Here is a 12,704-nt window from a genome sequence, read left to right on the forward strand (position 1 = left end):
ATTAGCCTTGACAGCAACTGTTTAAAAGTTAGATTTAAATTTTTCAGGTATGCAATACAATTTCAAATTGATTATTCTTATTATGAACAATCAAGAATCAAAATGCATTAATACACAACTCGCCTCCTAGAAAATGGTGATTATGTTAACACCAAACATTAATGTCTTCATACTGAAGAAAACAGGGTATTCAGGGACTGATGTTTGCCCTTCCTCCCAAATGTTTGTTTTCTGAAAGGAAGTTGTCATGAGTCTGCTTTTTAAACTGGGCTTTTAAATAGATTTTGATTTTAAACTTGAAATCTACTCACTGGTGGTATATTAGTTCTATGCAACTGCAGTTTTTTTAAGCTTCTGGAAATTCTTACACTGGTTAGGTAAGTGAATTTCATAAAGGACTGGTCTGGTGTAAGACACAAACCTGCCTGTGTTTGTTTCACCTGCAGTTTCAGTTCTTCAACATGCACATTTAACTTTCTGACGGTAGCTTCGGAGTCCAACAGTTGGGTCTTTAACTGGGCACAACGTTCAACCTATAGGAGATCAAGAGAAAAACAAAAACTAGCACAATTCAAACAAAAACAGTAATTTAAACTGGCTGAATACTTGTTTCTAAATGTTTTTCAGGTCCAATCAAGGTACATATGCATAGTATCCTATTGAAAGTCAGTGCTCACAACTTAATGACTTGGAAAGATTTACTTTGGTTATGTTTGGTTGTTTTTTGCTTTGCTTGTTGATTTTTTTGTGTGTTGCTTTGTTTTCTTTAGAGTTGTTTACATAAAAATAAGCAGAGTACAAACAATCCCCGTAACTACATGCTAAACCACCTGCACAAGTACACAGATAAATGTGAAAAAAATGACAGGAAGAAGAAAGGATTCAAATTATTCAGAAATAATAATCTACCTCATTTTGTAGCTGCTTTTCCAAAATCTGCCTTTGACTTTCAAATTCGTCCAGTGCCAGCTTCCTAGAATGTTCCACTCTCCTCAGTTCCACTTGGCAGGCCAGGTGCTCTGCCGAGGGTTGGGACAGCTCTGCCCAGAAAGAGAAATACCAGACGCTCAGCCGTACAATAACAAGTGTGCACTTTTCTACATCATATCCCTTCTAAATGTAAAGCTGATTTGTTTCCAGGAATATAACAAGGCTTTTTTGAATAAAGAACTTAGGGACTTCTTTTTCTTCCTTTTACAAAGGACCATAATTTTTGTTGGCATAGTCATTTAAGAACTAGACCAAGACTGTCTTATTCTGGAAGAAAAATACGTCTCTTTACCTTGCGTAACTGAGTGTACATCTCTAACATAACCTCAAAAGCACGTAAAAAATACTTGGTATGACTGTAGTCAGGAAAGCACTCAAAAATAACAATGCAATGCTCTTTTACCATTATCAACAATACTAATGCTATGGTGAGAAATACTGTACTGCCTTTTTCAAAGGGTGAAAGGGATATTCATATTATTACAGCTACCACTTAATTCAGCATTTCTACTATACATACATATTAAAGAAAATAAACTTATACGGTCAAGGATTGCTTCATTTTACATAAACATCAGTTGGGATTTAATGCAAACTACTAGTAAACATAATACAAAATGTATTTTAGAGAAAATTTATTTCTAAACAAATACTTGTAGGGAAACATGCACAAGAAAATTACTAAATAATTCACACTGACTGTCTCGAAGATGCTGGTTCTCATTGCGAGTCTCATCCAACTGTTGCCTAAGTAGTTTATTCTGCACTTGGAGCTCCAATTTCTCCTCCTTTAGCAAAGGATAGTCTGAGACCTCTTTCAGTTTTTCTGTCAACAACTGATTCTGTTTATTTACCAACAGAATCTGGGCCTTCACTGACTCCAAATCCAGCTGCAGATAAAGAACAGTTTAGAAGTTTATGAACTACTTTTTTAACGTACCTCAAATGCACTAATAAGAATATAGCTTCTTTAAATTCATGTTTACAATTACCTCAAGCTCTTTTGTGCGTGATATAGCTTGCTTGAGTTCCTCCTTTTTTGAATTAACAGCAATGGCTTCTTCATGTAAAAGCATAGCTTTCTCTGCAGGAAAGATTACAAATGTTGAATTAAAATTAATAAGAGTATTACAGTGAAAAACTGTATCAGCAAAAAAACTGTTTAAGCTGCTAAGCCCCAAATTCAATTTAATTCAAGACATAAAAATGACTGAATGTCATACATACTCCTTCAAAATTAAGTAAATCACACTGTGTGTCTATATACATTTGAATACATTTACTCCTTTAGAATTAAGTGAATTAAATTCATATGGATGTGATACATCATTTCTTTCACAGGTCCCTAACTAAAAAGTCTAAACATGTTGTCTGTCCCAGCTCTCTTCCTCAAGCTCCAATTAAACATCTTATGCACAATAAATGTAGAAACTGGCAACCATTCAAAGGCACAGTACCAGACTGTACCAGAGTTCAATTAGAGAATGAATGAGCCAGTGTGACTTCAGGAGACAGGAAACCGAAAAAGCAAAATGCTTCACAGCCTCTGTGTGAAACAGCAGCTCATGGTTCCCACTGCATTCTGAACAGCAAGGAGTTGCTGACCTGTCAATGGTTCCTGCTACATGTTTCCAAAAAATCTATTTTGATTGTTTTTCTGTTACATATACCACTGTTACTGAACACTGTGGCTCTTCAGTAACAACAGTGTTTTGACAGAACTTTGTCTCTACAGTTTTTACTAACAGGTATTTTATTAATCTCAGAGAGGTGGTTACCTTTATTTTTTTTCTCATCTTCTGTAACTTTATTGGTTCTGGCTATATATTCTTCTTTTAATTCAAGCTGATATCTAGAAGTAAAAAGAATTATGCATTCCCAAAGCGTGTGTGTGCACACATGCGTGTGCATTTGTGTAAATTCCAGTCTTTCCTAGGCTAAACTACAATCACACAATCACTTATTGACAAAACCCATTATTGCAGAGACATTGAAACGGCTGGAAATGGCCCTGCCAATCAGCTCATCCAACCACCTGATCCAAAAGTGAGACTACTGCCAGCTCTAGAGAAAGTCAGCTGTGGTTCTTCCCAGCCAAGTTTTGAAAACCTCACAAGATGTTTATTCCAACACATCCCTGGGTGACCTGTGCCACTGCTGTGCTACCCTCCAGTAAAACTTGTTTCCCTATGCCCAAGCTGCATCTCCCAAGCCACAGTGACCAACTCCAACTCCTGTCCCTGCATATGACAATCCCAAAATTCACACCACATATCTGAGGGCATTGTCCAGTCTCTTCTTGAACACTGCCAGGCTTGGGGCCGTGACACCTCCCTGGGGAGCCTGCTCCAGTGTTCCACCACCCTCTGGAGAAAAAACCCTTTCCTCGTGTCCAACCTAAACCTTCCTGGCACATCTTCCTGCCATTCCCTCAGGTTCTCTCGTTGGTCGCCAGAGAGAAGAGATTAGCACCTGCTCTTCCTCCTCTACTTGTGAGGAAGCTGTAGACCATGATGAGGTCTCCTCTCAGTATCCTCCAGGTTGAATAAACCCAGTGACTTCAGCCACTCCTCACCAACTTCATAGCCCTCTTCTGGACACTCTCCAACAGCTTTATATCCTGAACTAAGAGGTCACATCTGATAGTCCCATAACTATCCTGACAGACCGTTACTAGGCCCTCTCCACCTCCTTCATGACTTTTTTGAACTGGAGAGCCCAAACCCAGGCATGGTATTCCTAGCACAGCGTTCATCAGTACCCAAAGGGGATAATAACTTCTCTCAGCCTGTTAGCCATGCTGCTACTAATGCCACCCATCATGCCTTATTTGCCAGAGCATGCTGCTGGATCACAGTCAACGTGTCATTCACTGTAACTCCCATGCCCTCTTCAGAAATGCAGCTCCTCAGTCAATTCCTTTTCCCCATTCATACTACTTCACTGGGATATTCTGCCCAGAGTGCAGAGCTTTCAGTTCTCCTTGTTAAAATTCCTAAGGTTTATGCTGGCACAATCCCCAAGCTTATCAAAGTCTGGCTGAAATGAAGCTCTGCCATTTGTTGTGGAAGCCACTCTCCTTAATTAAGCCTCACGTTCAAAGTTGATGAGGATGCCCTGGGTCATCATCCAGATCACAGATGAAGGTGTTGGACAGCACGGATCCCAGTACTAGTCCCAAGGGTTCTCTGCTTGTCATCAGCCACCAGCTGGACACTGTGCACTGCCCAGGCAACACCACCATTCACAGCCCAGCAGTCATCCAACTTTAATGTTCACTGTTACTTGAATCTACAGGAGCTAAGAAATCTCAGCATTTTGTATGATTGGGACTTAGACTATAGACGTTTTCAGATATTGCCATGTCCAGCCTTTTGCGTTCTTGCAAATGGCCCAGACCACTAAGATACTTCTCCCAAATATGGCATTTAATGCTTACCATGGAAATAAAAAAATATTCCTTTTCTAATAAGCATCATTATCTCTATACAATAAATAGCAGCTCTTTTTTACTTTTCAGCAAAGATTTGGAACAAAAAGGACAGGGATTTTTTTTCTGAGCATTAGGAGCATGCCAGAAGTATTTTGTGTATTGATAAAATAAGATCAGCAGTAGTTCATCCTTATAATAATTTGCTTCTCCTCATGAACGAAAAGCACCCTACAAGCATTCTTTGTAACTAGTTGTTATGGGCTAGATAAAATAAGATACCAAGGTGGATCAGTTAGTTGCATTTCATTGTTCTCTGACAAAACCCTCAGATCTACTCAGTTTCAGGTAAGGCATCATTCTTATCAAAACCTACTTTACAACTTTCCTCTGTAATTTGAATAAACACACTAACACAGATAATACTTATTGTTCACTGGCTTGCAATAAGAAGTAATGATGCATCAGTCATTTGGTTGAACTGCCTAACCGGAAGACCCTTTCATGCCATCAAATACAGATGAGCAACAACATGCCGAGAGCACCCGCCTGCATTGAAGCATCAAGTGACCCTTGAAACATCAACTGACTAAGGCACTCCAAGAAGTACAACAGCAAAGCTGGATATATGCACTTAGCACCCCATATGCAGCCTTAGATGATGTCTTTCCAAGCAAATTATTTGATACCACGTTTGAGCAGGTGGCAGTCAATAAGAATCCCCCTCCAAAAACAGCGTTAAGAGCCATTTGACCTGTACAGTGGGCTAGTGTGCCTCTCACCCTCTTTCCAGGAAATCTGTGACATCTCTTTAATGCTAATTTCACCTCCGTGCTTTTCTGCATTCATAAAATGATCGGTTCTTTTAATTGTGGTCAAAGAAAGTCACCAATACTGCTTCACGTTCTGTTGTCTAAACATACAACTGATGTCCCATCTCTTTCCCAAGTAAGAACACAAAACTACAACAATATAACCCATAATCAAAAGATAATGATTTTCTATGGCAAGCTTTTTCTGAACCTGACAGAATGTTTTGTCTCACTAGCAAAGAGACAAGAAATAATGTAGAATTCAAGCTGATTAAAACAAAAACCTGAGCGCACATTCTCAAAGTGCTTGCTTTGTTACACTTTTCAAAACAAATCCTATAGAACTTATTATTCTGTTTTCATAGGAAGTAGTATGTGTCCTATTAGAAAGAAAAAGAAAAAATACTTTAAGAGCTCCGCCTTAAGCTTTTGGTCGTATGTGTCCTCTATATTCTTCACAGCAACCTCCCGACGTCGAAGTGCATCATCAAAAGCTTTATTTTTCTCTTCCTGAAGTTTCTGAGTGCTGAAATATTCATAAATATACGGACAATTACAGTTATAAAGCCACAACTTTATGTTTTCAGGCGGGTTTTAAATAACATTTAGAGACATAGCAGGGTAATGTGCTTGTTTGGAACACTGTAGCCATTTAAAATTATTATCGGAATCTGTCATTATAATGCACAAAGAACAAGGAGATGTGACACAAATTAAATTGTCCTATTTAAAATCCAGTACCAATCAATTACGCAGCTATCCAGGGTTAACCCCAGCTCAGTTTCCCACACCAGAAAGCCTTCCGAGAAGACAGTGCTGAGCATGCTACTCTACCAGCACCCTCTGCTGGCTTGTTAAAAAAAAAACCAAACCCACAAGTTTTTATGACCAGGATACTGCTTTTGCTATAGAAAACAGATGACAAAGTAATTACATTAGGTAGTACTGAAAACCAAGCCAAAAATGTTTTAGTCATTTTTTGTTTAACCAAAGAAAACTGATCTGACTAAGGACAAGTTAACAAAAAAACCCCAAACAACAACAAAAAACCAAACACAGGACTGAAGAAGCAAAATAGCACATACATGCCTTGTGAGTGTTAGGATTACAAACTGTGTTGCTTGTGAGGTGGTTTTTTTTGTTTGTTTGGTTGGTTTTTGGTTGGTTTTGTTTGGTTTGGGTTTTCTTTTGTTTTTGTTGGAGGGGGGAGGGTGTTTGTTTGTAATTTAAGCACTTCAAAACAAATATCTGGTTCCTTGTGTCCGAAGTTATGCTGCAGTATTTTGGCCAGATGAAGAGGAACAGGAAAAAAAAACACAACCTACTTTTTGTATGGTTTGTATGCTAACAGAGACAGTATACAATACTGCTCAAAAGGGAAGACATAAATTCTGAGATATATAATATATTTCAACACCATAGAAGCAGCAACATCTGGAAGCACGCTTTCAGACACTTACACTTCAAATGCCTCAATTCTTTGCTTCAGTTCTGCCTCTCTCGTCCTTACGGCTTCAATATCTTTCAGTAGACTTTGTCTCTGTGCATATACTTCCTTTGCTTCTATCTGAATCACAAAATATTATCTGTAGTTTCACTTCACGCTTTATAAAGGAAGCTACTATTTAACACATTCACACTTTCAAGGATCTTCTCTTCAGGAATTGGTCCTACTCCCGTAAATATAATTCATATAGTCTTAATTTGAAATAACATCGAGAATTGATTGTAGTTATTTTTAAAATTCCCATTCTCCTTTTTCTCTCAGTAAAAATGTTTTAGATGGAGTCATTACTGGATACCTCGAAACAATTTTATTTTAAGAAAGAGCACTGATTAAAACTTACGTAAAAGGAAAAACCGTTTTTAAAAAATTACAAAATAAACATGTTCAAACACATGGATTTTTCTAATAAACAATAGTTTTGTATGTTCTTCATAAAAACAAAATTGAAAAAATAAATGCCAAAAACCCATGATGAAATTTAAACTGCAATTGAGTCAACCAGGTTTCACAGTTTAATTTATAGAAATCAAACAAACTGTAAAAGGAATCCTCCAAGTGATGAACATGCTAACCCAAAGTAATATATCTTCTTAATAAAAAAAATACATTTTCTTGTCCTTAAACACACAAAGCATTATTCCTCTCCAAAGAAATCGTAAGTGTCTAAGAAGAAAAAAATTATGACTTTGCCTTATGGGTGCTCATATCAAGTTTGCAAGTCATGTGCATTTGATAGTGCTGAAAGACTTCGCTGCTGTTCCTGGCACAAAAATAGGGCAGTTTGTCAAGCTGTATTTCCTGGGCACAAAGTTATAGTCCAAGAAATATTTGAAGGTAGATCTCTCAAAGATAAAAGAACAGTTTAATCAGCTCATTCAATCATTTTGTACTAGATTAAGAAAAAAATATTTGGAATTTACCTCTTGCTGTTTTTGAAGCCTCTCAATAGCATTCTTTTCACGAGAAATCAAGGCTTCAGACTTCGCTTGATGTGTCCTCTCTAACTCATGACGTAGCTCTGAGATTTCTTTCTGGGTCTGCACTTTCTCCTCCATTTTAATCTTCGCTATTTCAACTTCTTTAAAATGTTCTAGCTTTTACATAAAGGAGAAAGAGCAGGTTAAATAGGGCCATCTTCAAATTGACAAAGAAAATCCCTCCTCAGATAATTCTAAATTTCATTTAGAAGTTCTTGCTAGGAAATGTGTGATAGTTCGATGAAAATAAATTACTGTGCTAGAAGTCTCTTAGCAGCAGATCCTATTTACAAGTTTCATAGAGTTTTCATGTATTTCTATAGCATCCCAAAGCAGATCTCATACAAAACTTTAGACAAGAGCAAAACAGAGGCCTACGAAGGAAAACACACTGCAGAAGTGATACTCTGCTTGCAATTAAGGAATGGCCACACTCTTGAATTCCTGCTGTGACACTGTCTCTATTCTCACCTCTTTCCCAAAGAATCACTTTTCACTGATGATGCAAGAAATGGCAGAAGCAGACCCATCCTGGGTCACTCAGGAACAACAGAAATTCATTTAATTCACTTGGACAAAAAAGTAAGTGCCAAGCATGTAAAAAAAGGTGGAACCTGTAACTTCACATAAAGAGGGTTACAGGAAGAAGTCCTGACTCACAGATTTCTTAGCAGAACTGGAAAAAAAAAAAAAAAAGTAAATGCATACAAACAGGAAAGCATGCATCTTGCAACTGCACAGAAGAATCGTATGAAATATGTCTCCATACAACATGTAAAGTGCAGTATATTCAAGAAAAACAGGGTTATAGAGAATTATAATGAAAAATTGGAAGAGAATGAAAATAAGCATACAAGAAAAAAGTGAGAAAAAATGAGCAAAAGAATAAAAAGAAAATTATAGAAAAATTGTGAGACTGGAGAAAACAAGGAGGTAAAGAGGGGGAAAAGCATCTGTCAAGCTACACAGCAGCAATTCACGCCTCTCAGTTGCTATGCACTATACTGAAATGAAAGTTTCAAAAAACTAACGGAAGGAAAATAGATAGTAGGATTAAGCAGAGTAATTGTTTCTCCATAAAACAAAATAATCAAAGAGCAAATAAAATTTAACAAATTAAGACAAGCAAAATAACAATAACATTCTGTTCACATTTAACGAAAAAGGGAAATGGAAAATCTACACATACTATGTCATCAATATTGGATTAACAGCCTTTTGTGTTTGTTGTAACTTACTATTCAGTCTTGTCTTTCAATTTATCTTAAGTATTAAAATTTTGTAATGTGCAAAGTCAAAATTAACGAATGTCTCCTTCAGATTCAATTATTAGAGTTGTACCTTTTGCCACATTTCTGCTTGAAGCTGCTTTTCTATTTCTTTTCTATATTCATTCAGTTTTACTTCCAAAGATTCGTATTTCTGATGTTGAGGATAAGAGTCTGCAAACTGTTCATCAATCAGTTGAAGCTTCTCAGCTATAAAAAGAGCAACATATCCATCACAATTTAAAATCAGTCAGTAGGGTTATCCTGCCAAAAACTGGAGGAACCTGTCTCTCTGGAGGAAGTTCCTTAGTTTACTCAAGTAGCACTGTCATAGAAAGACCTGTGGGGCACAAAAGCTGAGGCAGTGCAGAAATGCCATTTATCAGCTCTGTACCACACAACATATACCTACAAGGAGGCACTTAACCGCATAGGCGCTATATGAGGTATTACATAGTCATTTATCCTCTTTATCAAGGATGGACAAGACTTTTCTTTCATATGCAACTTTCAGTTTTACCAATAGCATTCATATTATAATTCAAGAACTCCCAATCTATGCCTAACTTTCACTGAAACACTATCATAGAAAGAAGGAAGGTGGGCATTTACAGCTATGTTTTCCAAAACATATTGTAGCACATAACATTTGCAGTCCATCTAAGATGTCATAGTTCTTACCTAAATGCCTAAGAAAACATGAGTGATTAAAAAAGGAATAGTAACAGGACTTTTGCCTTATTTTTAAAACAGTTAGAAAAACAATGTACTAGTGATAGGTATGATCTTTATTTATTATTACTTTAGGATGCATTCAAGTAAATGACAAATGAATACCATTCATACAATTTATAAATCCATACCACTTACCAATATGAAAAGATTCAGGGAGACTTGCCTGCAGAGGTTGCACTTACCAAGAGATTCTCTGTAAGGAGGCACTGAGGTTGTCTGAGTTTCTGTGTCATGAGTTTCCTTACTTAGATGATGCTCTGTAAGTTCCCTTAAAATCTGCATAAGAAAACCTATCAATAGCCAATATATTAGTTAGTTCTGATTTCATTCCAAAACTGAGTTTTTGAGCCTGTAGTTACTGTAGTCATTTTCACTGTACAAGTAAACCTATTCAATTTATGGAAAGAAACAAGTATTTAAAATCAAAACTATACCAGTAGACTATTAATGTTTTTATTATAACCCTATTCCAGTCTACCTCATTCTGCAAAAGATGTCCTTTTGCAACTTTTCCTTTCATGCATTTCTCTTTGTCTCTTTGACCTCTGAGGTCATTTGAGACAGTGGATTATTACTACTTCAGTTACAAGGTCATTAGGTGGTTTCTGAAGATCAAGCTACTTTAGGCTATATAGTATACCTCGGTTTCATCATGCAGACATTAAGAATTATTCGCTATATAAAACAATAGAAAGTCAATTAAATCTTTAACTAGTTTTTGAAGTACCTTATGCAAGCTAATAGTCAGTTACAAACACAAACCAAGATCTGAGCTTGCCAAATTTAGCATGAAAAGCTTCCAAAAAGCATTATACTTAATTACAGATTATTTTAATATTTCTAATGCTCAAGTAATTTATTTTGTAGGTGAATGTCAACACTTAATCCACATGACAAACAGGAGTTGGATAATCCTGAAACACAGTATTAATTATCCTGCAAGTTTCAAAATCTTACTGAATCCGTATTATTCTACACCAACGAACACTCAAGAAATTTGAACTTCTATTGCTTGCATCTTAATAAACGTGAAGCTGACACAACTATCTTTCTCCACATCACGTAAAAACATCTCGTACCTTTATTCTCCTTTTGAGTTCCCGAAGTCTGCAAGAAATAAAAGATCTTTTAGCCATAAACATTTCATGACAACTGTAATTTAAGGTTATTTTCAAAGTCAAAATAACTTTACCAGTGATGTGTAAAGACTAGATTTTGGATTGACCCTCATTAATTGAAGAAGATCTTGCATAGTCCACAGCTTTTGGTAAAAAAAAAAAAAAAAAAAAAAATTAAAAATTAGACAAGGATAACTATTTAAAAAACGTTTCACATACATAATGAATTTTTTTACTTAACAGTTGTAGAATTTATTCTATTCGAGAAAGATCTATTTATTGCCTTGTAAAACCATTTTCAGAGGCCTGCTGTTCTAGTACTACATTTACATAGCTCCATTACCCAAGACATACAGCAGACAGTATATAGTTTCATGACCAAATGAAGCTGTGAGAGAGCTTTGTTTCCTTTCCACCCTGGATACACGCTCTTGCTACTTCCCTTGCCTCTTTTCTTGATTTATCCTACAAATCAGATGAGCTCATTAACCCAAATAATGACTAACTACTCACCAGGTCAAAAAATTAATTTTCAATTAGAAACAACTTCACCCTATCTCATACTCATAGAGGGGAGAAACAAAGAGAGGGCAAGGACTGCCCTTTTTCAGCCACAGCTTGTAGCTGGACCAGCTTACACTGACCTTGAACCACACCTTCGGGGAACTGAATGGCCTGACAGAAGGCTAGCTTTAATTAGGACCAGTTCCCCAAGCGGTCTGCCACACAGCCTCACAAATGGTCGTGCCAGGCTGCAGCTGTGGGCAAAACAAGCATGAGGTTTAGAGGCTTCTGCTACATCTTTCCAGAACAGCATCATCAGCTTATTGCCAGTTTAAAGTATTCATGAAAATGGCCTTGAATATTCAAGTCTTTTATGGGGATGATCACAACTATCACAAAAGGGGAATTTTTTTTCAATTCTGTTGGAATATAACAACCCTCAGAAAGCAAAGCTCCTAGAAGTCTTAAAAAAAGATACATTACTTAACTTACCTTTTTCTTCTCTAATCCACTTTCTGGAAAGAAAACAGAAAGTGAATACTCATAGCCACATCTCTGGAGATGATCTGCCACCAAACTGTTGGAAGCTGTGATCAAAAGTGAACTGTCACCATTTGGAACAGCCTGTGGCTGAAGTTCTCCACTTAAAATTGGGTGCATTAGTTCATGGATTAGCTGGTTTCGGAGCTGTGTCTGGTACAGAAAAGATATTATATTCTCAGTTTACATGTTAATCAATGAGAGTTTTTATTTTCCAAAATTCACAGGGAGTCTCACTTGACTTGTGCATCTTATATTATAACCTACGTAACAGAAACAGACAGGCTAATTTTGGCAAAATTTAGAAGAGAACTTGGGACACTGTGCCTTTCTTCAAAACACTTTAATGGTATGACTTTTCCTCAAGATGTATTAAATACAGGACTGAAAAGAAATATTGTTCTCCGTCAAGAATTCATATAAACTCCACTCTAGTACCCTCAACTTCATTCATAGATCACTGAATTCCTGTTTGCATTTTCACTGGCTTAAATAAAGCCTGTCTGATGTGGCCTCAATTTCAGGTGTACTTGGAAAACTCACTAGTCCTCTTCTGAGTCTCATATCAAGAAGCTGCTGACACCATCACAAAAGCAGATGGGAAAAGAACAGGAAATTCAATATCTAATGTAAATTATTTTGTAAGGAAGTTAAAGTGTACTATTCAAAAAAGCCTACAGGCACTAATAATAACGAAATTCGATTTTTTTATTATTTATTTGCATTCTGTGAGTTACACAGGGCTAAATCTCTGTCCCTATGGGAAAGGAAGACAAAAATAGGTTGTAATATGTCCGCCATTCGGCATGGCTGTAGTTCCAGA

The 12,704-nt window shown here is 36.7% G+C and overlaps 1 protein-coding gene across 3 annotated transcripts in view; it reads right to left on the reverse strand.

Moving 5' to 3' along the window:
* Window positions 1–12,704, reverse strand: part of OFD1 (OFD1 centriole and centriolar satellite protein) — a 32,023-nt gene that overhangs the window by 17,377 nt on the left and 1,942 nt on the right. For 2 of the 3 annotated variants that reach the window (XM_065856852.2, XM_065856843.2), the window contains 13 exons: window positions 11,834–12,034; window positions 10,912–10,980; window positions 10,799–10,826; window positions 9,902–10,009; window positions 9,058–9,194; window positions 7,660–7,833; window positions 6,693–6,799; window positions 5,639–5,758; window positions 2,769–2,842; window positions 1,983–2,074; window positions 1,691–1,880; window positions 910–1,040; window positions 422–533 (listed from right to left, as the gene is read on the reverse strand). In XM_065856852.2, coding sequence (XP_065712924.1) covers window positions 422–533; window positions 910–1,040; window positions 1,691–1,880; window positions 1,983–2,074; window positions 2,769–2,842; window positions 5,639–5,758; window positions 6,693–6,799; window positions 7,660–7,833; window positions 9,058–9,194; window positions 9,902–10,009; window positions 10,799–10,826; window positions 10,912–10,980; window positions 11,834–12,034 — 1,543 coding nt within the window. The remainder of the gene's footprint in view (window positions 1–421; window positions 534–909; window positions 1,041–1,690; window positions 1,881–1,982; window positions 2,075–2,768; window positions 2,843–5,638; window positions 5,759–6,692; window positions 6,800–7,659; window positions 7,834–9,057; window positions 9,195–9,901; window positions 10,010–10,798; window positions 10,827–10,911; window positions 10,981–11,833; window positions 12,035–12,704) is intronic. The other variant, XM_071812838.1, reaches the window with a different exon arrangement.

The sequence above is a fragment of the Patagioenas fasciata genome, chromosome 1, assembly GCF_037038585.1.
Source record: "Patagioenas fasciata isolate bPatFas1 chromosome 1, bPatFas1.hap1, whole genome shotgun sequence".
Classification (NCBI taxonomy): domain Eukaryota; kingdom Metazoa; phylum Chordata; class Aves; order Columbiformes; family Columbidae; genus Patagioenas; species Patagioenas fasciata.